Source organism: Rhinolophus hipposideros (genome assembly GCF_964194185.1).
Source record: "Rhinolophus hipposideros genome assembly, chromosome: 20".
NCBI lineage: Eukaryota > Metazoa > Chordata > Mammalia > Chiroptera > Rhinolophidae > Rhinolophus > Rhinolophus hipposideros.
In genome coordinates, this window is record NC_138066.1 from 7798532 (window position 1) to 7822932 (window position 24401).

Genomic DNA, 24401 nt, shown 5'->3' on the forward strand with positions numbered 1-24401 from the left:
CCCACTCCTTTTCTCTGTAATTCTGTGGGCTCTGCCTGTAACACTGGGTATCATTTCTTCCTTGACCAAGCTCCTCCTTCTGTAGTCACTGACATGGCACTTTGAAGAGTTACCAAGGTCTAAAATCTTTCCACAACTAAGATCCTGGTCCATAGTTTTACTTTTGTGAAAGAGACTAACACTCTTGCCTTTGCAAATATAATGCCCACAATGCCCCAGGAGTGAATACTGCATTAATCTCAGACCAACAAGGATCAAGAGTCATTGGAGTACCCCCTCTACTGATGTGACCCCTTCCATGTGGTGTGTTCACTGTCATTTTTGGTTAGAACCCATTTTGGCTGATGTTCTTGGGCGCTGCCTACTGAAAAGCCAGGTTGGAATGGTGTAAGCATAGGTAATAACAAAAGGGTATATCACATGAATAATAGAATTCAGGAAAAAGTCTTGAGAGGAGAAAGGCTTCTCTATAATCCACCACTCAACAATAGAAAAGGATTCCCTGTGTTGAGAGGAAGAGAATCAGGAAGTATATTAGTCAGCTCGGGCTGCCGTAACAGACTACCATGCCTGGGTGGCTTCAACAACAGACACTTATTTTCTCACAGTTCTGGAGGCTGGATGTCCAAGATCAAGGTGTTGGCAGGGATGGTTTCTTCTAGAAACTTCTTTTTGGCTTGCAGATGGCTGCCTTCTCTCAGTATCCTCACATGTTCTTTCCTTTGTGTACGTGTAATCCTGGTGTCTCTTCCTCTTCTTATAAGAGAACCAATCCTAATGAATTAGGGCCCCACCCTCATGACCTCATTTAACCCTTATTACCTCCTTAATGGCTCTATCTTCACATACAGTGACATTGGAGGTTAAGGTTTCAACACATGAACATGGGGGGGGGGGGGTGTTCAACTCAGTCTATAACAGGGAATAAGGGAAGAAAACATGGACATTGGTGATTTCTGGAAATGAGGACTCTGCACTCCACTGCCCAGCTTGAGGTCCATATTAATGAAGAACTCAGCTATTAGGTTGGTGCAAAAGTAATTGCAGTTTAAAAGGTTGAAAATAATCGCAAAAACCGCGATAACTTTTGCACCAACCTAATATATTTGGGAAGAAATACAGCAAGGGAGACAGAAGTCTTTCTACCGTGTAGAGCTCCAGAAAAGGGGCAGGGAGGTGACTAGATGATAATGAGAGGTTACTGTTTGTATAACTAGAGAAATATCACCTCACATGGCTACTGGGTAATTCTTTGTGCCCCAAGGTAGTGTGGAGGCAATAGGATTTCTGAGGACCCAAGAGTGGAGTAGAAGTAGATGAGGTTCTCAAACCTGAAAAGGTCATAAAGGTGAAACCAGCAGAGGCTCAACAGTGACCTGCTTGGGAGCAGCAGATGTAGATGACTTGATGTTCAGATGCCCCCTCAGGTCCTGGCAGCCCCCAAACTCAGAGAAGCCCCAGAAAAAAAAGTGAAAAGAAAAGCCAAATTGACTGCAATTAAGTTTCTGTTACCCAAACACAATGATGGCTCGAAATAGAAATAAAATTGTTATTTACAAAAGAAATAAAAGGCTGTGATAGTTCTGGCTTCTGTGAGTGGACTGAGACCCAAGCCCAGGCCAGTGGATTAGGTGCAGGTCACAGACAGCCCTTGAAACCTAGCCATGGGAGGTGACCATCAGTCAGTCAAAAATGGAAAATCACTGAGGGCCACTGTCCATGACTTAAGAACAGATACTTCCTTGAGAGAGGAAAATGATTCACTACAGACTGAAAGAAAATGTCTGCACATATCGAGCAAAGACTGAATCCAGCATACATAAAGGAATCTCAAAACTCAACAATGAGAAGCAAAACTATCCAATTTAGAAACTGGCGAAAGATATCAGCAGACACTTCACCAAGGAGGATATAGGGGTGGCAAAAAACCACATAAAAGACATTGAACATCATCAGCCATAAAGGAATGTAAAACAAAAACATGACACACCTGTTTGATTGGCTAAAATATAAAACACACACACACACACAAAGCTAATAACACCAAGTTGCTGATGAGGATGCAGCTCAATGGGAAATGTTACACACTGCTGGTGGGGATACAAATGGGATAGCTGCCCTGGAAACAGCTCAGCATATATAGTTACTTATACATGTACCATATGACCCAGACGTCCTACTCTTAGAGAGAAAAAAAATTAACATGAGAAATGACACCGTACTATTTCTAGCAGCTCTACACAATTGCCAAACACTGGAAACAACTGAAGCGCCCTTGGTCAGGTGAATGCATAAACCAACTGCTACATGTATCCAATGGAATATTACTCAGCAATAGAAAGGACAAAACTGTTGCTACATGCAACAACTCCGATGAATCGTGAAGTCCTACTGAGTGAACAAAGCCAGTATCTAAAATTTACACACTGTATAATGCCATTTACATGACATGCTTGCAAAGACAAAGCTATAGAAAAGGAAACTAAATCAGGGATTGCCAGGGGAAAGAGAGTAACTGTAGAGTGATTGCACCAGGGAACAGCTTGGGGTGAAGAGATTGTTCTTTATCCTGATAGTGGGTAAACTAATTTATACATGTGTTAAAAGTCACAGATCTGTATAGCAAAAAAAATAAAAAACAATGAATTTTATCATATAATCTTTTTTTTAATGCAGACATCCCTGGCAAGGGGTTATCCTATGTCAGCCTAACTTATGTTCAGTAAAAGTATTTTGAATCAGAAAAAAAAAAAAAAGTTAAGTGTTTCCCTGCCAGGAAATCCTTTGCTCCCTCAAACTTGGAGTAGTTATCTGTAAAGCACACACACACCCTGTGTTGGTGGAGCTTTGGGGGTGACCAGCAGCAGGTTAGAGACCTGAGATGGACCTGGGACAAAGGGACGTGGAGCCAGTGAACAGCCACGGTGCACAGAGGACTGGCCAGCTTGGAAGCCCCCTCCCCAAATATTCTAGAGGTGACACCTGAACGAGGTGGGAAAGGGACTAGATCCTTCTGATACCTGGGAAGGGGTTGTGTATTGACAGCTGTTTACACCTATTTACCTGCCTGTCTCCCCCACTATGCTGTCAACTCCCTGAGGGCAGGAACAGCACAGTATTCACATTTGAATCACCAATATGCCCAGCCTGGCACATAGCAGGTAGTCCCAACGGTTTGCTGAATTAGAAAAATAAAAAGGAAGGAAGGAAGGAAGGAAGGAAGGAAGGAAGGAAGGAAGGAAGGAAGGAAGGAAGGAAGGAAGGAAGGAAGGAAAAAAGGAAAGAAGGAAAAAAGGAAGGAAAGAAGGAAGGAAGGAAAGAAGGAAGGAAGGAAGGAAAGAAGGAATAAAGGAAGGAAGGAAGGAAGGGAGGAAAGAAGGAAAAAAGGAAGGAAGGAAGAAGGAAATAGGTACATCTGATTCTTCCTGCAGTAATGAGGTCAGATGAGGGCACCAAGGCAGGGAGACCCTTAAGCAGGCTATTACACAAATCCACGCTAGACTTCATGAAAGCTCCATCCTAATTGCCCAAGGCACAGGAAGATACCGCCATTTTTAGTAAGAGAAACCGGGACCGAGTGTAAATATTAACAGAAGAATTGCTTAAACACATGAGATATAATTTCTTCGGAATCCTTTCCAGTTCTAAAATTCTATAATGTTATAAATAGAATACTTGGTTAGAACACACACTTCAAATTTTAGATTGAATTCCTTATAGTCCCACCTGAGCACTCGGGGATTCATAAAAGGAGAAACTGAAAAGTTTCTGCTTTCCTACGTCTGTGTTCTTCTGTCTCCTGACCAATACCAATACCGCCAGCTCTGCCTCTGGAACCAGCATCCCCCCCCCACCATCACGTCCACATGCATCATCACCACCTCCACCACCAAAACCTCTATCCCCTCCGTCACTTTTTCCCCGGCTCCTCTGTGCCCTTCAAGGCTCGTCTTTGCCATAACCTCCCTTCAGGAAGCCTCTCCTGCCCACCCCAGTTACCACTCTAGATCAATCTGCTTTCAAACGAGCCTCCTTTGCTTTCTCAAAGCATAGCACAGACATATCTATATTGAAGAGTTTTCCTTCTGGTTGGAAATTGTTAATGTAGTTGTCTTTCACTTGTCACCTAAGTTATACAGTTCACCAAAGTCATCTCTTTTCCCAGTGCCTAGCCTAAACAGTGCCTGGCATATAATGGATCCACAGGAAATATTTGATGAAGTGATGAATACATACTACGTCTTTTAAATCATTCAAAAGATAGTCTTAATTCTTTGAAATTTGGAAATTGTGGTGACTGTTTTTGTGAGATTGTGTTTATCAGCAAACACTGTGAAGTTGACTTTTCCAGCTTAAGTCCAACGTTAATTACCAGGCGGGAGACTGATTACTGGGCAAGGAAAGCCAAGCAATAATTGAACTTCAGATAGCAACCCTATACTTAAAATTCACCACTAGATGGCAGCCGCATCCAAGGAGCGCCTCCGCCCTCTGACCCCAGTCAGCCCAGGACCTGGGCTGAAGGCCACCAGCTCCCCCGGCCCTGTCCAGCTCCTTTGAGGGATTCAGACCACCTGAAAAAAAGGGCGGGTCCTGGCAGGTACTGCTCACCCTGGCAACCACTCTCTAAAAAGATGTTCCTTCCTCCCCCACTCTACTGTCACTTGTAAAACTGTACCTGTCCTTTCATCCTTCATGTCCCCAGTTCCCTCATCCCCACCCCCACATTATAAAATTGCCTATGTACCACTCCATTCCCCACACAGGACCCAGCCCTGCTGCCATCCCCACACCATCTGCTCAATTAATATCTACAGAGAAAGAAAGGGGCATTATCTCCTTGAGTGTTCCCCAAGGAAATCAGGACATCTTGAGAACTCTCGTGTATGTGAGGCAGAAGCAGAGAAGGAGGAAGATGGACAGACAGAGACAAGGAAAAAGAGCATCGGAGCAGACGAGAAAAAAGAGAAAGCAAAGATGAGGGTGACCAGGGGAAATGACCTTCAGGACATAGCTCTTGGCGCCGTGTGTCTTACAGAGGAGAGGCTTGACCCGGCCAGAGAGACAGGTTAGGAAGATACCTTTACTTAACCGAGGGGCCAAGGAGACCAAGGGGCCAGACCAGGAGACACTTAGGGCCAGAGAGGCCCATCTCCTTAGTCTTGGCACCCCTGATGGGAAAGGAAAGGAGACAAAGACTAACATGGATGGGAAGAGAGCGATGGAAGGTGGAAGGGGCCGCCTGATTTGAGTAACTGTTTTGCATGATTCTCCTGGACCCAGGAAAACAAAGGCTTCTCATCTGCCTTAGAAGGAGCCTAGGGCCTGTGGACCAAGGGGACCTCCTCCTTCCCACATCCACCTGAATCCACAGGAGCTGGAGCCCCTCCCTCCAGGCCTGCTTCTCCCCTTACTTCCTCTGTCTCTGTGTCTTGCTCTGCCCTTGGATACAGGCTGGGACAGAAGTGTCACTGGGGTGGAAGCAAGGACTCACTCTGAACATATTCTCCAAGACTGTTGGTGTTAGGGGAGGGGGGGAAGTTGTGTTTTTTATTTTGTTTTGGTTTGGTTGTTGTTGTTGTTTTAAGACAATGAGCTGCTGTGATGGTTTTTAGGCAATGACGAAAAGACATTGGAGCAAACAGCGTAAAAGACAAGGGTACAGACACCTCTTCCTTCATCAGATGTGTCGCCCCACAGCCAATGGTGTGGCCCCTACCCACAGCCCTCCCCTGCTAGCACTGAGCCCAGGCTCCGTCCCGTAATTAGAACCTACTGCCCTTCTGGACTGGCCTTGGAGGGGATACCCAGGACTGGGGAAAACTCCCACTCAGGGAGACCCCCTCTGAAGAGGACTCAGAGACCTGTAGTTCACCTGAGTCCCTGTTTGTGAATGCCCATGACTTGGTGTGAGAGGCAGAGAGAGTGGACAGGGTCACTGCATTCTGAGTCTTCAGTCTTGGTGACCTGTCCCAGCAGTGCAACTGGGAAGCAATTGCAAAATGTGGTCCTGCCTGTGTCATGGGGCTCCAGCGAGGACCGAACGGCATGCAGGCAAAAGGCCCCTATCAGTTATAAGGTACTCGGTGAATGTTCGCTGGCCATTTATTCCACATTGACTGGGCACCTCATCTGGGTCAAAGCACGGTACTCGGACCCCAGGTGACAGTGACACTGAGACAAGGTGAGGCCCTTGCAGAATAGAGGAAAAGGTGACATGGTCCATGAGCAAGCAGCAAGCCCAGTCCAGAATGTGGGTGTTCTCTAAGGCAGACAACCTGGTTATCATTAATAACTAAATGGTGTGAGCAGAGGAAGGAGTGGCTACCAAGGATGAAATGAGGCTTGGGAGATGTGGGGAAGGAGTGCTGGCACTGGCTAGGATCCTGCTTTATGGAAACCTGACCACAAAAAGATGTTTTTGAGACAATGAGGGACGTGTGGAATGGGTACTAACATTAAGGAATGTTTAAATTTCATGTATGACTGTGAATGCTGTTGTTTTTGAAAAGAGGAAGAAAGGAAGGAACAAATCCTTATCTGTTAGAGAGACACATCTCCACTTGCAAGAATTAACTAAAGATGAGATGTCTGGGATTTGCTTTAAAATACCAACAACAACAAAAAAGTAGGAGGGAGACAAATGAAAAAGAATGAGCGTTGGTAATTGTTGAAGCTGGACTGTGGATACATGAGGGTTCATGAAATAATTTGTTTTCGGGAGACAGACAATCATCAGAAAGTGTAATAGAGCAGAAGAGCAACATGACCGCCCAGAAGAGCTCTGAACCCATCCGGAGCTCAGGGACCATTGCAGAGAGAGTAAGGCCAGACTAGGAAGCTTAGCTAACTAAAGACCCATGGAAAGGGCATGCCAGGTGGAGAGAGCTTTTGTGCACAGGCATGGAGTCTCCACATGTTTTTATGAAAGTAACCAATTTATCCTGGCTTGCTTGGAACTGGCCTGGTTTTAGCACTGAAGGTCCCATGTCATGTCCCAGGAAACCTGCCAGCCTTGGGCTAACCTGGGTGTTTGGTCACCCTGTCGTACCATCAGGGCATGGAACACGGGGCTAGCTGGGTAAGGGGAGTAGAGCTGAGCCAGAGCAGCTGTGAGCTCCAGGATGGGGAATTGGGGCTCTCTGAATAGGAGGGCCAAAACCTCCCCAGGCAGTCCCCATGCCGGTTTTCTGCCCGTTTGATGTCATAACTGCAGCAGCCGCCCTTTCTCCCAGGACATTTAGAGTCCACCGCCCAGGGACCCAGCTGGCTTCTCACACTTACTGCTCTGTCCTGCTGGGAAGGAGCCTGCAGATATCACAGCTTTCCTGACACTTCCTCTTGGACCCAACTCCCCCCTAATTTGCATATGTATTTACACATGTACATGTATATTATATACTTACATATACTACATTTACAGCTGTCCCTCAGTATCCTTGGGGGATTGGTTGCAGGACCCACAGATACCAAAATCCAAAGATGCGCAAGTCCCTTATATGAAATGGCGTAGTATTTATAACTCACGCACATCCTTCCATATACTGGAAACCATCTCTAGATTACTTACATAATATCTAATACAATGGAAAGCCTATGTAAATAGTTGTCATACTGTATTGTTTAAGGAATAATGACAAGAACAAGAGTCTGTACATGTTCAGTACAGAGCAACCATCTGCAGCCACTGTAGGCCTAACTCCACATAACTTTTCTTTTGAATCTTTTTGATCCGTGGTAGGCTAACTTTGCAAGTGCAAAATCTGAGGACACAGAGGGCTGACTGTATTATACGTATGTGCCTTTTATTATTCGATCCTCATAAAAACTCTTCATTTATTAGGTGGCTGTGATCATTGTTAGCAATTATCAATAAATGAAGAAGAAATGAAAGCTCAGAGAAGTTAATTTGTTTAAAGCCAAACATAAGGATAGCAATCTACCTCACATACCTACCTCCTAAGGTTATTTGGAGGAATAAATGAGGTATTGTGCATATAAAGTGTTACACTAGTGCCTGACAAGGAGGAAGTGCTACAAGAGGGTTTGTCTTCCTGATGGCTGTTTGGACACCACACTGCCACGCCCTATGGAGGGTGGGGAGAGCACCAGAGTCTGAACTAGGGGAAAGAATAAATGATTTGATTATTTGCATTGCAAAATAACTCACCCTGTGGTTCCTTCACAAGCCAGCCCATTGGATTCAACAAACAGATTGAGCCTGAAGGCAGAGGCAGCTACAGCCGAGCAAGCAACATCCCCGAAAGCCTTCCAGTCAAGTTCCCTGGGACTGGAGTCCCCTGGGAGAGAATGCTCAGATTTCACAGAAGACAGGCCACTCAGCCTGACCCCCTGGTGGCAGCTGTCTTAGCTGCCTGCTTCTCTACCCATTTGTCACACATCAAGCTCTGCAGAGCCTTCCCAGTTTGGAAATTTCCTGTTCATTTCCCAGGGATGGAAATCAAGGTGCCAGAGATGAAAGAGGCTCACTCTCTCCTTGGCCTCCTGCTTCCCCAATCACTCCTGGGAGAGCCTCCCTTATAGACCACAGAGGGAGCCCCCAGGGGACTGTGACCAGCAGCCAGGACCTCCCTCACCCTGTGCTAACAACCGGTGAGCATGGAGAAAGGCAGGCCCAGTGCGGCTTTCCAGATCTTGGGTCATTTTGTTGGTTTCAGGGTACCCCTCAGCATCTGAAGAATGGGCAATTCAACACCACACACCCAGCTTCCACAAGCATAATTTGATAACCGTTTATAGAGGTGGAAACCCCTTCCCCACCAGTGCAGTGATTTCCATTATTCTGTTCTTATCACCATAATATGAAAAGCCATGGGGAATCATCAGGAAAGATGAGAGAAGCAAGTGTGAACATACTGCTTTCCCTCCAGTTCAGAGATGTCTGGGCCTGGGTGGGGTGGCACCTTGTGTGCTCATCTTACCTTCTGCTGCGGGCTCCTGGCATTTTGTCACATATAGTGCCCACTGTAGGCATTCCAGGAAGTTCCCAGAGGTTGTCATCTTGGAACTGAGGATATTAAATAAATCTACACATGCCCTCTCCAACATCCAGAACAAACAGAGCTCCCAGGTCTGCACTGGACAGAGCTAGCATAGCCTCGGAATAATCCACCCTTTGGTAACCCATCACCATCACACATTCCACCAACCCAGAAACTCTGGGTCTCTTGATTTCTGAGCCTGGGTCAGGAAAAGCAGTCCTGCCCATGCGCCAACCTAATGCACATTCCACCCAAACTTGAAGACAGACTGCAGAGAAGCTTCATTAATTTTTCACAAGATTCATCTAATATTGGCTGAGCAGAGCTGAGATAAAGCCACATTACGAGTGCCTGTGCCAGCAGCCTGCAAAGGGTTAACCCATTACCCCATATCCTGGTGAGCTCATCCCCGTTGGAGCCTGCTCAGTGGCTGGGATTCACTGCACACCGGCTCCTGGCTCCTGGATGGGGCCAGGGAGGCTTTCTCTGGCTGGGATGAAGAACTTGAACAGACACTCACTGCAAGCTGTGTGTGATTCCCAGGTCCTTCATCCTCCCCCGGGACATCAGGACAGTAAGTAAGGAGGGGACCCGTCCCCTCTGCCCTTCCTTCCATTTCCCTGGAGAAATGAGCTGGTTTTAACTTTGCTTTAGAGTGTTGAGTCTTTGAACTGGAGTTGAAAAGCAAACGTGAATGGCAGGCAAGGGAGAGGGGACCGTGCCTTGGGAGGGGATAACCCAGCTGCCAGCAGGCAGGAGAGGGCTGCCCAGTAAGAGCCCCTGGTGAGAGGGGAAGCTGTGTGTATAGCATCCAGCCTTCACCCTTGGCAGCCATTGCGGGGAAGGGCAGGGCAAGGACCACACGCCCAAACCTGGGACAAGGCAAGAGCAAAATAGCCAGACAGCAAAGTGCAAGACACCCTGGGATGCAGAGTGCATGGGCGGCTCCTCAGACCCAGGCCGTCCCCCCAGCGTCCCATATCAGACCTCAGTGTCTGCCCATCCCTCCCTGCTTCAGGTGTGACAGGCACCCAGGGAAGGTGCTGGGAAGACAAGTACACACCGACTGGGGCAGTCTTCATCTTAGAAAGGGGACACAAGGCAGGCACACATAAACGTATTAAAAATATGTAGGGCCAACATGTACCATGGGGACCATACATCCCGGTAAAGGCAGACTGTCACCTGAGCTAGTTTTCCACCTGGGCAGAACCTGTGCGCCGGCTGTGTGGCATAAAGAAGGAGGTAAGTGGCACTGTCTAGGTTGAGTGTGACCTTTGGAGAAATTCCTTTCCTAGAAGCTCTGTGAGCAGGGGACAGATGGTGGCTGTGCCATGGTGACAGCAGCAGCGTATTCAGAAACACTCTGGCCTCTACTTTATCAGCTCAGGCACTGGGCCTCACTGACCTTATCAGAGGGTGGCGGTCACCAACTGGATGTCCTGTTGAGGGGAGGGCAGTGACTAGCATTGACAGCTGGGTGGGGCATGTGGGACTCCACTGGGGAAACAGCAAGCCCCTCCACATCTCAGGAATTTTTGTTTAAAAACCGCCCTGGGTCTTTCTCAGGAATAAATCATCTGATATCTGCCACTTGCATTTTGCGGCCTGCCCTCCCCTCTTCTCCCCTCTTCTCCCACCAGCTGACCTGGCTCTCTAGGGCCCAGCCTCCTCACGTTGAAGCAGTGTGTGCCCTCTCTCTCCTCCGCTTTTGGTCCTTGCAATTCCCGGAATAGTCCAGCTCCTACTTGGGAAGCTTGGGAAGGGGTAGATAACGCCAGGCCCAAGCACAGCGGGGCCTCTTGTTATATCAGGGTTGCGAGATACAACACAAGGATGCCAGTTAAATTCAAATTTCTCATAAAAAAACAGATACGTTTTTAATATAAGTATGTCCCGTGCAGTATTTGGAACATTCTTATATGAAGGAAAAAAAAGCATTCATTATTTATCTGAAATGCAAATTTAACTGGGCATTTTGTCATTTGATTGGCTAAATCTGGCAACTTATTACTGATGTTGTTTCATCACATTCAAGGGAGGATGGGGCAGGGAAGGGGTGGGGAATGAGTGCTGAGGTTAGATGTGTCAGTAGAGGGGTGGTGGGACACTAGGAAAAAGGGTAATGAAGGAAAGGAGAGAGAAAAGGGCAGGGGTCCATTCTTGAGAAAGTATGGTCGGTACAGTATATAAAAGGCCAGGATTTGGGGTCCGGCAGCTTTGAGCCTCAGTTTCCTTACCTATAAAATGGGGATGATAGTTAGAGTACCACCCTCTTGGAGCTATGAGGATTAAAAGAGACGCTCCACATGTAGAAGGCTGCACGTACCAGGCATTTTGGGCTCCGCTGGATGATGGCGGTGGTGACTTTGTGGCCACTCTGTCACAGGCCTTTTCTACTCTGCTGGTGCAGGCTCCGGGGTCCCCAGCTTCAGCCGCACTACTGTGCAGCTCCACCCAACAGTTCTAGGCCAAACTCCTCCCCAAGGCAGCCACCACTGCAGTTCTGTTCACTGCCCGCTTTCAAGTGTCCTCTCTACTCACTGTTTCCTCAGTTTGAAAAGAAAATCAAAACAGTCCCAAAGGGGAGCAGGATAGACTGGACTAGACAGACCTCAAAACTCCCCTTCAGATCCTGGCTGGCTACTCACCTGCTGAGTAACTTTGGGCTAGTCACTGAACCACTCTGATCCTCAGTTTCCTCACCTGCAAAATGGGGTACTAATCATCCCTTCCTTGGCGCCTGGTCCAGAAGATTAGACGAGGCGATGCAGAAAAAGCAGGCAGCATGGTTCCCAGCATGCGGTAAGAGCCTGGTAAATGGCAGTTAGGTTGTTGTATGAAAAGTGTCGAGCCTCCCCAGCACATTTCTGCTTTGGTGAAGCTGCTTGGGTACCTTAAAGACTTCAAGCATCTCAGCCAGGAGGCAGGAGGCCAAGGAGGGAAGGAGGAGGGGCTGGTCGGCAGTCCTGCCTGGCTCCTTACAACTGCCTCTTAGCCCCCTTGTTAGCTGTCCCATCCCACCACCTTCACACCAAGAACAAAGGGTATTGTTGACAACAATTGGGTGGGAAGGAACAGGAAGTATGACTTGACAGGTGCAGTCGTAACCCCTCTTGCCATAGCTTCCCTATTTATTGAATTCCCTTTTTATTGCTGAATCCCTATCCTCAGCAAAGTGCTGAGCTACTTGTTTGAGAGCACAGGAAGTTGAAGCCCAACCCAGCCCCTCAAGGAACCTGGGAGGGAATTACGAGCTTCTGGTCCTATGAGTACACATATCTGTTCAGCTCCAGGGCAATAATTCACTTCCTTCACTTTCAACTGCCATTCCCTTTAAGTGATGCATTTCAGATACTCAAGAATCGACGGAGGTAAAAGTATTTGGTTCTTATTATCTCGGACACTCCTTGTGGCTCACCAGCTTGCATACTCCGCACACACCACCAAAAGCTATGTTAAGAGATGAATACATATGAGTGCGTGAAAAACAGCCAAAATGTCCCTGCCAGTTCGCTCCCCTTTTTGTGAGACATCTCTTCAACCTCATTTCTCAGAGATGCCACTAAGCGAGGAAGTGTGCATGTGTCACGCTCCTCTGTGGAGAGGGACGTTGTCTGAGTCGTCTATAACTTGGTGTCTAGTGGAGGATGGCACATGGGAGTTGCTTGAAAAGTGTTTGTTGCAGTGTTGGGGAGTGCTGTCAGTGGAGAGCTGTTTAGCAACTTGGGAATACAAGGCCAATAGTCAGACATTGAAACGATATATGTAGGCAGTGTTTCCAATTAACTGGGCAATTACAAATACCTAGTAGATTAGTAGACCAGTGCTAACAAGATTAAGAGATAGTCCCATGGGTCTCTCCCTTTGGGTGTTCCTTCCCCAAACAAACCCAGTCTTTGCTCTGCCCAGGGCCCCTCTGGCTCCCTGAAAGCCTGTGTTTTCCTTCAAGGAATGGTATCTTTCCAGAGACAACTTGAAAAAGGTGAAATTCTTGTTATTCTCGCCCCTCCTCCCTCCCTCTCTCCCTCTCTCCATCTCCATCTCCTGGCCCCGATTCCCAATTTCTCCAAGAAGCACTTTCTCTTCCTTTTAGGATCTCCTCTCCTCAGAATCAGTTACACAGTCTTTCCCACAAGAGCCAGGTGACTCCTCACCTCATAAATTTCTCTCTAATGTCTCTACCCTATTCTGGGGTCACTTTGTCCCTACTCACACCCTTACTTTTCTTATTCTGAGGTAAATTGTTTCCTGCCCCTACCTCTACCTGGATCCCCATGTTTCATCTTTGACTTCAACTATTATCAACATTCTGCTATTCTAGGTTTAGCCATGCTTCTACCTGTTCCCCACCCTGACCCACCCCATTGTTGACTTTTACAGATGTTTTTTTCCAGGGTTTAATTTACACACATGGAAATGTACAAATTTTAGTGCACCATATTGACAAATGGATCCCCCATGTATCCCACATCAATGCCATGAGACAGACCATCTTCATCCACCACAGAAAATCCCAGTGAGTTCCTCCTCACACTTACAACCACTGTTTTGAGTTTTCTCATCTTAGATTACTTCTTAGAAGTTTCTAGAATGCCGTATAAGTGGAAACATACAATATACATACTCTTTTATGTCTGACTTCTTCCACCCATCGTATCTATGAGACTCATTCATGCAATGTGTGTGTCAGAAGTTAGTTCCTTTTTGTTTCTTAGTAGTATTCTCTTGTGCTGTTTATCTTTTCTTCTGCTCATGGACATTTGGGTTGTTTTCTGGTGTGGGCTATTATGGATAAAGCTATTATGAATATTCTTAAACATGCCTTTCGAGCATGTAGGCTTTCATTTCTCTTGGACAAAAAAATATGTATATCCAAGAGTGGCACTGCTGAATTAAAGGGTAGGTGTATGCTTAACTTTGTAAGAATCTATCAAACCTTTTTCCAAAGTGATTGTGCCATTGTATATTCCCATCAACAGTGTCTGAGAGCTCTGGTTGTTCCATGTCTCACCAACATCTGGTATTGTGAGATTTTACAATTTTAACCATTCTAGTGAATGTGTGGCTACATCTCATTGTAGTTTTAATTTGCACCTTTCTGTTGAATATCAGTGTCAAACACTTTTTCATGGGTTTCTTGTTCATTTATTTGTCTTCCTTTGAAACAAGTCTTTCCAAATCTTTTACCCATTTTTGAAATTGGGCTCTTTGTGTTTTCATGAATCAAATGTTGTAGTCCTTATATATTCCAGATACAAATCGTTTGACAAATAAACAGTTTGCAAAATTTTTCTCCCAGTGCATAACTCTCCTATTCGTTGTCTTCTTAGTTTTTAACGAGCATAAGTTTTCCATTCTGATGAAATCTAACTTATTGATGTTTTAAATTTTTTGGTTATTGCCTTCTCTGTCCTAAGAAATTTTGCCTGCCTCTAGGTCACAAAGATGCCCTCCTATATTTTCTTCCAAAAGCTTTATCGTTTTAGCATTTATAGTCAAGTTATGTCCATGATTTATCTTGAATTAATATTTGTTGATGGTATGAGGAGGGGTCAAGTCTCATTTTTTTTTCCCATGTGAATATCTATTTGTTATAGCACCACATGTTGAAATGACTTCCCTTTTTCGTTGAATTATTTTGGTGCATTTGTCAAAAATCAATTGTCCTTCGTGATTGTTTGGCTGGCTGGGCTGGTTGCTAGAGATAACAGTCAGACTTCCTACAAGTCTGACTTACATAATAGCCTGGCTTCCTGCTCTGGTAACTGTAGAGTAGGGTTGGTTTCCTGGGCTGGTTGTTGCAGATTGTGGGTCAGAGTTTTATTTTTATATCTGGTCAGGTCATTGTCCATTTGTGTATTCAGCCTCACATTTATTATAAACATTTGCAAACATACATAAACGTAGAGATATGTATGAACATGATAAACGTAGAGTGATATAATGAACTTCCATACATCCATCACCTAGATTTAATAATTTTTATTTTGTCGTATTTGATTTAAAGTTTGATGTTTTCATGTGAGCATGGCATCACAACATTTCATCCCTGTGTGTCGTTTCAAGAGGCATCTCAGTATCTATAAAGATGTTTTCTTATGTGTCCACAATATCATTATTACGCTGAATATAAATTTTAAATCCTAATGTCACCTAATACCCAATCCATATTCAAAGTTCTCTAAAAGTATCTCAAAATGTCTTTGTACAATTGGTTTGTTCTAGTCAGAATCCAAAGAAAGGAACATATTGCATTTAGTTATATCTCTTAATCATCTTTGTTTAAACATTTTATTGATCTTTAACGTACACACAGGAAAGTAGTCCTATCATATCAAGAGTGAGAAGTATACAGCTCAAATAGTACACGTCCATGTAACCGTCTGTAGCCAGATTAAGAGTCAACATTACCGGCACCCCAAAAGTCTCCTGCTTTCAGACACGAACCGCCACCCACCAGAGGTAACCATTATCCTAACCTCTAATAGCATCAATTGTCTTATAGGTTTTTGAATTTTATGTTAATAACATTTTATGTAAATAGAAGTATGTCTGACTTCTCTTGGTCAACATCCTGTTTGGAGATTCATGAATGTTTTCCTGTGTGGGGTTGTCACGCTTTCCTTCTCATTGCTGCATAGTCCCAGACCAGGGTGCCAACCTGCAGCCTGCCCATTCCTAGCTGTGTGCTACAAATAAGTTCCACTCACTAAAGCTGCCTCCTGAAGCTCCAAATGTGGCGTCTAGATGAGAAGGACCTATACACCTTCTCAAATTGCTGCCCTGAGCCAACATTTAAATCTGTGCTTAGTAGTCCAGGTGACAGGACTGGACTACTGTCTGTCACCTGGAGATCCTTACCTTAATTATATCTGCAAAGACCCTTATTCCAAATAAGGTCACATTCGGAGGCACTGGTAGACAATTCAACCCACTGCAGGGGTGTGAGAAACATTCTGAGACATTCAAGTCAACCCCCCAGAAACTTAACCCAAACCTGAAAGTGTGGTTCTTGTCACTGGCCCAGCTCCCCAGGTGTTTCCAGGTCCCTCAGAGAGCTGGGACCAAATCCTTTGATCACTGGCTGAGTGCCAGATGGTTAACTGTTGGACATGTGAACTGGGGCCTGTAGGGAGGGAAAGGCCAACAGGCTGCGTGGTTCTCTACCAGATTGATGTTGCCCCCCAGGGGACATTTGTCAGTGTCTGGAGCTATTTTTGATTATCGTGACTAGAAGGTGGAAAATGCGACTGGTATCTAGTGGGTAGAGGCCAGGAATGTTACTAAATATCCTCCAATGCACAGGGCAGCCCCCTATCACAAAGAGGTATCAGGCCCAAAACGCCAGCAGTGCCACTGTTGAGAAACCCTGGTATTGAAAAAAGAATAGAATCTTTTAGGACTTCAATAAAATGTCATAAAACTCATACTGCGCCTGAGTTGGTGATTTTCAGGAAGCCTGGATTCTCAGAATTCAAGTTTGATTTACCACCTATGGACCTATCTAAAATAGCTTTAGAAGCCATTTTAATCCAACTTCTTCATTCTGCAGATGACAAAATAGGGACCCCCCCAAAAAAATTATTATAGCAACCAGGGCCATTTCTTGAACACCTATAATGTGTCACACATGCAGTAGGGTTTTGTGAAATTTGATGGTCACCACAACCCTGTGAGCAGATATTCTATTATCCGTATGGAGCGAGTAAGTCTCATGGGGCGGGGAGGGGAGGGATGGCTGGTTATGTAATCTACTCAATGTGAAGAGCTTAGAAAGGCAAACGGGGTTCAAACAGCAGTCCCTCTGATGTCTAAGACCTGGATCTTTCTGTTACATGCAGACACTGCCAGTAAGTTTAGTGACTTCCTGGAACTGTGAAAGAGCGATTCTTTCCACTAAGTGTTCATTCCACGGGCTGACCTTGCCTGGCCATTCACTATCCCAAGGACCCACCCCCCTTCCTAAGTAAATCAATTAAATTAAAGGTTGCCATTCTTTGGAACTTCATGGCACATTACAATTTAGATTTTAGGAGATAGATAGATAGATAGATAGATAGATAGATAGATAGATAGATAGATAGATAGACATCTACAAAAGATAGCCAACCTTTCATCTTGGCAAGAACAGATACTAACGAAACCATTTACAATCTTTCATCACAGTCATTTCATAAAATGAAGAATATTCCAATGCCAAACAAGGAAGGAAGGCCATAATCCCACAGTAAAAATAGTGCTTTAAATAAATGTAACATTATGAAAAACTTACAGCATGTTCTTATTTTTTTATTGTATAGTGATTCACAATACAATTACTTATCTACGTAATTGCACACTCGGTAAGAGGTTAGTTTGCTGCAGAACGAAGCTCAAAGTGAAAAACCCAGACATCCTCATAGTTGAAAGACCTGCAGGACTCATCTGGACTAGTGTGGTTTAGTGCAAGGAGCTTTGAGTCCGGAGACCTAGGCCTGAATCCCAGCACAGCTGCATGAAAAGTCAGGGTGCTTCAGTCATCCTCCTAAATCTCCCGGGCCTCACTCTCTGCCCTTGAAAATGGGAATAAATGAAGGACATCCTCTCAGAGCCAGAGAGCATGTGTGAAGTGCTTCCAGCAAGGCCCAGTTAGTCCCACCTCCCTCTCCCAGAGTCCAGGAATCCATTATCCCTGGCAGTGGCCCGCCTCCAGTTGCATACTTCTGCTCATGACATGCTGACCACCTCACACCCAGAGGGCAGCTCTCCCAGCAGTCAGTTCTTCCCCATCCAGCTCTGGCATTACTGAGAAGCACTGCATTCCTACTTTTCCATCAAAACGTCTGCAGCATCTGAGGGCCGCAAACCCTTCTGCCCTGGGTCTTCATCACAAAGTGGTGGAAATGGCTACCCTGGGAGAAAATCCTAGTGAAGATGTCAGAACATCTATGTAAGAAACCAGGTTTCAATAATAACAGAAACTTCCCGGCTAGGATTTCATAACATTCATTATGATTCCTCCCTCGTCCTCAGCCCACAAGGGAAAAGGTCACTTTAAAATCACTACTTAGCCTATGCAAATACACTGCTGGATTGAAAGGGAAGTGAACACCTGGTGCCTGTACTGACAAAGCACATCCACCGTATTTTTCAAAGTCTTTAGAAGCAGATATCTCAATGGCTTCTCTCTAGATGATGTATATGAATGTGACTATCTCTATTCTGAAAGCATGGCAATATTACGATTCCGATTTCCTCCTCGTCAAAGAGGAAGGCTCTGTAACTGGTATTCTAGAAAGTGGGAGCATTATGCTTCGGAGAGGGTGGGAACACTAGTCCAGTGGTTCAGGCCTGAGATAATATGGAGGGGCGTGGGAACTGAGGGGGTTAGTTTGCAATTAACAGTTGTAGGAAGTCTTGAAATAGAAACCAGTCACTACAGGACCCTCCAACGTGTGGAAGTGCCTTGGCAAAAAAAACCCGCGAGTTTCAGAAGGTTGGGGTTTGGGAGCCACCAGCTCCAGATACCATCTCCTTTATCCCAAGCTCTCTTTCACCCAGGGCTGGCACCATGGTTTCCAAAGCTGCACCTCCCCCTCCATATTTGGGTCTGGCTTTCACCCTATTTTGGGGTGGGTAGCGGGGATCCACTGTGACTGGGAAGAATCACCTACTTCTTCCCCAGTGAACTTTTTGCTGTGGAAAGCAATCTCTCCCATCCCACTCACAAGAGGGATATTAGTAAATGCTAACTTGAGTGGGGCCTGAGGTAGCCTGGCAGAAAACATGAAAGAAGAGGTCAGAAGAACCTGAGAAACCTGAAGGAGGGGAAGGAGGGGAAGCCAAGGACCAAAGTCAGTTAATCAGAGGAGGGAGAAAGAGCAGAAGCTTGAGAGAGCACAGTTTGAGAAAAGTCATCCCAGGCAGGCAGGGGCCCTGCAGAGGAAAGTGAGAGAGTTTGTGGGTTCAGGATGCAGGAGGAGAGGGTGGCCAGCATGGCCCTGTAGAGCAGAGACCACCTGAGATCACCTAGGGGAGGACCCAGGCTCCCACTAGGAAGAAAAGAGTTGTATTGTAAAGAAAGCTGGATTTATTGTTAGTAATCAGTGGAAGGAAAGGAGGAGGGAGGGAAAGGAGGAAAGAGGGAGGGGTGGAGTGGGAGAGAGAGGGAGCAGAAAAAGTTATTCATTCACTTCCTCATTCGACTGAAGCTATACGGAATCTCTAGGTCACAGAGCGCTCTCCTAGACCCTTTGGAGATAACTCAAAGATGAGTCAGGGTGATGACTTGGAGACAACCTCCAGGAAAGTTACCTGGGCTCTCACCGCCTCCCCTTCCTCCCACATACAGAAAATATCTAATATCATGAGAGTGTCTAAAATCAGTCATTCATCTCTTATTGCCGTGTTACAAATATGTAGACATTCGCACTTGAATCCACATTTCTGATTATGGAATGAAAGGTTTTAATCCCATCTTAAAGGCATTTAAGCCAGCATGGCTCTGGTGGAGTATTTGACAGGTGAGTGGTCCCTCCCAGCAGCTCTGAAATTGCTCTGCACAGGTGACAACTATCTGTCTCCCCTGTATGGGGACCAGGGGATGAGAGAGCTCTGGTGACTGAGACGCACACAGAAAGACTCTGATGAGAAAATGCAATAGGCTGTTGGGCTCGATCCCATACCCTCGCAGGCCTAAGAACTGGATGTACTTCACGTGGGGGGTGGCAAAAGTGGGCATTTAGATCTTAGAAGGTCACACCCTGAACCTAAAGCATCATTGTCCTGTGCTAACAAAGCACATCACATCCCAGGCTGCACTCAAAGATATTCTCCAGCTCATACGCAGCCTGGTGTTTTAAGAGAAGAGCAGACAGGGTTCAAATGCAACTTCTGGCAGTTCCTTGTGGTAAATTGCTTCACCTCTCTGAGCCTTTGCTGTCTCATCTGTAAAATAGGACTAGTACTTAATTCACAGAGGTATTGTGAGGTTTCAATTTAATGAAGGAAATGCTTAGTGTAGTGCCTGGCACATAACAGACACCACACACACACACACACACACACACACAGACACACGTTTATGTATAGAGTAGCACTATTCTAATGAGCAAATGATACCATTTATAGAGTGCTTGCAATATGTTAGACATTGTTCCAATGCATACATGTCTTAACTCTTTAACCCTTAACCCTTTTGAAAACCCTATAAGTAGTAGCAGTATCCCATTTTTATAGATAAGAAAACTGAGGCACAGAGACATTAACTCACTCAAAATCACACAGCTCAAAGGTGATTGAGTCTGAATATAAGATGCCAGTCCATAAACTGTAACTTCGTTTAAAACAGGGCCCCCCTGTTCACTGTTTTAAATGCTAAAAGCAGTTGAGTAGAATGATATATTTATCTCTTATAAGGAAAAAAAAAACATACAAGCTTGAGTGGTTTTTTTATTTATGTGGATCTCATCTGATTTTCCTTTTGGCTTCAGCACAAAAACGCTGTATTACCCTCCACTGAGCGCCAGGCTGGAGACGGACGCTGAGAACAGGAAGGGTGTGTGAGAATTCCTTTGGCTTCACCCTTGCTGCTAACTATTGTGGGTACCAGGTGACCTGTCCCGAGGAGCTGTGAGGATGGAGGGTCTGCCCACAGCTCTGGAGGTGGACGAGAAGTCTCCAGAATCCAAGGACCTGCTGCCCAGCCAGACGGCCAGCTCCCTGTGCATCAGCTCTAGGAGTGAGTCTGTCTGGACCACCACTTCCAAGAGTAACTGGGAAATCTACCGCAAGCCCATTATCATCATGTCCGTGGGCAGTGCCATCCTTCTCTTCGGTGTGGCCCTCACCTGCATGGCCTACATCATGAGCCTGGATGAAAAGAGGGTTAAGATCCTGAAGATGACAGGGCCTGCCTTCCTATCCCTGGGACTCATGATGCTGGTGTGTGGGCTGGTGTGGGTACCCATCATCAAAAAGAAACAGAAGCAGAGACAGAAGTCAATGTTCTTCCAGAGCCTAAAGTCTTTCTTCTTAAATCGCTGATGGCAGCCTCACCTTTTGTCTTCCCAACACCCTGCCACCTCAACCAGGAAAAGGAAATCTGATGACCAATATCCAACACCCTGTCTCCTCGGTGGTGGGGTTGGCCATAGAAATGACCCAGGCAAACCCTCTTCCTGGACCTGGGGGAAAGAGAGAGCTCAGGGCTCCACCCTTCATGCAGCTTGGGTACATTGCTGGATGTATCTCATTGAGTCTCTGTTATTACTGATGTTTCCCTTAGATCCTGGCCACAACCATCCCCTTTCATGGCTCTCATTCCCTGTCATGCTTCTAGGCGTCACTCATCTAACTCTCTCTGCCAAGTGCTGTGCATGTTGGGAAATTCATTGGGGTGGGCGATGCCCCAAGGAGAACCTCATGTTTACACATCTGAGTGCCTGAGCTGGATTCCACAGTTGCAATCTTCTAGAACCAAACTGAACAACAGTGGTCCTTTAGATGGGGTAGGGAGGACTGACGTCTGACCCACTGGGTTTGCCAGCCCAGTTCCCTTTGTGGGCAAGATACTGACTTGCATTTCAATAGACCATTCCAAAGAGTGACTAGTGAAGGGGTCAGGAAAGACACTTTCTGAGAAGTCACATTCCCCTGGACATGGCCTTGGGAGTCAGCCAGTCAATGAAGTGCAATTCTCAGTTACATAGTATTTACACCAGAGGCAGTGGGTGGACTAGATGGTGTCACAGTTTCCCCTTGACCTTCTAACTCCTCCTCAATTACTCTTCCCTCTGAACTTGACAACTAGCCAAGGACACGTGCATGTGATTCTAACTTCCTCTTCACCCCTATCTTTGATTCTAGAACAGCAAGATGGAGAGCTGTAGAAGGATTCGATAAGATTGTTCTCTCCTTTACCTCCAAGAATCAAAACTAAGAAGATCAAATTCAACATCTGAATAGTCTGTAGGTTTCCAGAGATGGAATTCACTTTTGAAAATCCCAACTCCTGCTCTTCCCGACCCCACCCACCAAACTAGCAAACATTTATTGAGTATCCTGCTTTGGGCCAGGCCCCTGCTCTCATCTTGTTTCCAAAGTGAGAGATACAGCCAAGCCAACAGGCAATTGGAATACCCTGTGCCGAGTGCTTAACTGGGGAAACGTGGGCGAGTGTGGGAACCCAGACAGGGCATCTAACCCAGACTTCGGAGCAGATAGATAGATTGCTGTGTCACCCCAACTTAGAAAAAAAAGGGAAGAGTTGAGCTCTCAAAGAGGGGAAAGGAGAAACCATTTGGGACAGCAGGAACTGCCTGTGCAGGGTGGGTAGGGTGAAGGGGAACATGATAAAATTAGGAAACTACATACAATTTTCCTAACCTCCCAAAGTTCCCTTTCCTCCTCTCTTGTGGCCTCCTTCTTACCTGCTTCCCCAAATGCCTCAGTGGAGCTTCTCCGGGGGCGTATTGAGGGCTTCCTGGGGTGTATGGGGAAATACTGAGAAGGGGTTTCCAGAAGGCCTATCAAGCAGCTCCCAGAACCTGGGTCTTCCTGTAGTAGTAACCAAAGGCCCTTAGGTGACAGACCAGGAGGGGTAGCTAGGTGAAAGCTGGCCGTCATGCCAGAGGAGAGCATTTGATAACGAACTCTGAGAGGGAGGTGTCCTACACTGTGATCACCATTGGCTTGAGCTGACTCCCTTTACTCCCCAGCCCTCTGGCCTCCTGCTCAATATGGTAACTACTCGCTAACAGGCCTCCATGTATCTCCATCCTTCATGGTGGTTCCATACGCAAAGTCAGAAGCTCACCTTGTTCCCTCTGCATTATGGGAATTCCATGGAGGCAGGTACCTGTCACATGGGGACACCTCCTGCCCCTCCTACCTAAGGAGCCAGAGTTAGGGGAGCCTGTGGCCTTTGATCTTTATCCAGAATGGCCTTGTCTCTCATTCATCCAGTGTGGCTGGGTCCTTTAGCCCATCTGTCCCCTGCACACAGGTGGTCAGGATCAATCCTGGAAGCGTTGCAAGTGCTTTGTCACTAGTTGTAGTCCTAGTGCCTCTAGTGACCAGGCTTGCAGATCCTATCCTTTCTCTGACATGAAGGCAGATTCAGTATCGGCCCTATAATATTACTCTTGCAGTCCTTAATGTTTTCTTACATGGGAGCAAACAGGGTGAGCTCCCAGCTAGCTCAGTGGGAATCAGCACTTCCTGTGTCTCTATTCATCTGCCCACAAGCTTATAGTCTGGGCGGGAGGAGAACGCTGCTACCGCCTATGTCTTAGTGGGAGGAAGTTTGAGGACAGCCATGATTCTAGTGTGTTCTGGACTCACCCTCTTCTGGACTCAGTGGCTCAAGGTGAGGCAGGCAGCTATACCAGGGTCAGCCTGTCAATGTCGCCATGAACTCAGGAGAACAAGCACAAGAAGGAGTGACAGTTCAGTTCCCTCTGCGGTCTCCTTCTTCCTCCCAAGCTCATTCTTTTTCCTGGTCCAGCCTTGCTACATCTCCAGTTACAGTCTGCCGCAGTACTTGCCCACATTCCCTGCTCCTCAAGCTAGTTTCTCAGCAAGAAAAGTGAGGAAAGAGCTCTGAAGAAAGATCTCCAAGCATCATTCAACCCCACTGAGATCCCCCATAGGAGTGTGGGCCTAGGAACATGCCAGCGTCATGCTGGGGGTGACAGGGAACTTGATAAAAGACCATCACCGCATGGAAGCCTGGGGTTTGGGTGTGTCTGATTTGTGGATGCCGTCCAGGTCAGACGCAACATTTCTGGGAAAAAGCGTCACCATCAGTACTCCTTTCATGCCTGTGGGTCAGAGGACAGGACGGGCATTCATGTGTTTGGCTAACGGGATTGCATTATTCTACCCATAGCTATTCTGTTTGCGAGAGTTCGATTTAATCTGAGGCCTTCAAGGAATTGTTGTAATGTTGAATTGTATTCAACGTTCTACTTAACACTGAATTCTACTTACGCTACTTAATGGTGTCTGCTGTGTATTCATTTTGTTCCATCAGAACCTCCAAGACTGTATCCACTAATTAATTCCTCTAAACTGCACCCCCATCACCACGTCCTCCCCTTTCCCCCACCCAAGGGACCAGACTCACCATGTCCTTGACTTTCTGCTTGATCTAACATGCTCTGCCCTTAGAGGAAACAGAAAGAGGATGGTGCTAGGTCTAAATAAGCAAGCAATATTTTATTTCTCATTCCATTTCTGCAGCATTGTCATGACACCCCACCCCTCCTGCCCGCCACATCCATCACTTTGTCACCATCTCCAGCTCTCAGAGGTCAGATGTCCCTGGAAAACGAAAACCCAAATGTGTCTGAGAGTAAATATGTTGAAGGGAACTGCCTGAGCATAGATGCTTCCGAGCAACACCAACTGGGTGCC

The 24401-nt window shown here is 46.1% G+C and overlaps 1 protein-coding gene and 1 long non-coding RNA gene across 2 annotated transcripts; both read left to right on the top strand.

Moving 5' to 3' along the window:
- Window positions 1-9423: 9423 nt before the first annotated feature.
- On the top strand, window positions 9424-23982 carry LOC308488473. Its single transcript, XR_013991902.1, has 3 exons — window positions 9424-9576; window positions 20477-20541; window positions 21852-23982. It is a non-coding gene; the product is annotated as an uncharacterized lncRNA (long non-coding RNA).
- On the top strand, window positions 20483-21857 carry PIRT (phosphoinositide interacting regulator of transient receptor potential channels). The gene has a single exon (XM_081028226.1). It carries the CDS (start codon window positions 20622-20624, stop codon window positions 21027-21029), a length of 408 nt encoding a protein of 135 aa, XP_080884352.1. The 5' UTR covers window positions 20483-20621; the 3' UTR covers window positions 21030-21857.
- Window positions 23983-24401: the final 419 nt, after the last annotated feature.

Bases quoted from the DNA above. Each gene is read 5' to 3' on its own strand.
- PIRT (XM_081028226.1), top strand. From the start codon at position 20,622: ATGGAGGGTCTGCCCACAGCTCTGGAGGTGGACGAGAAGTCTCCAGAA.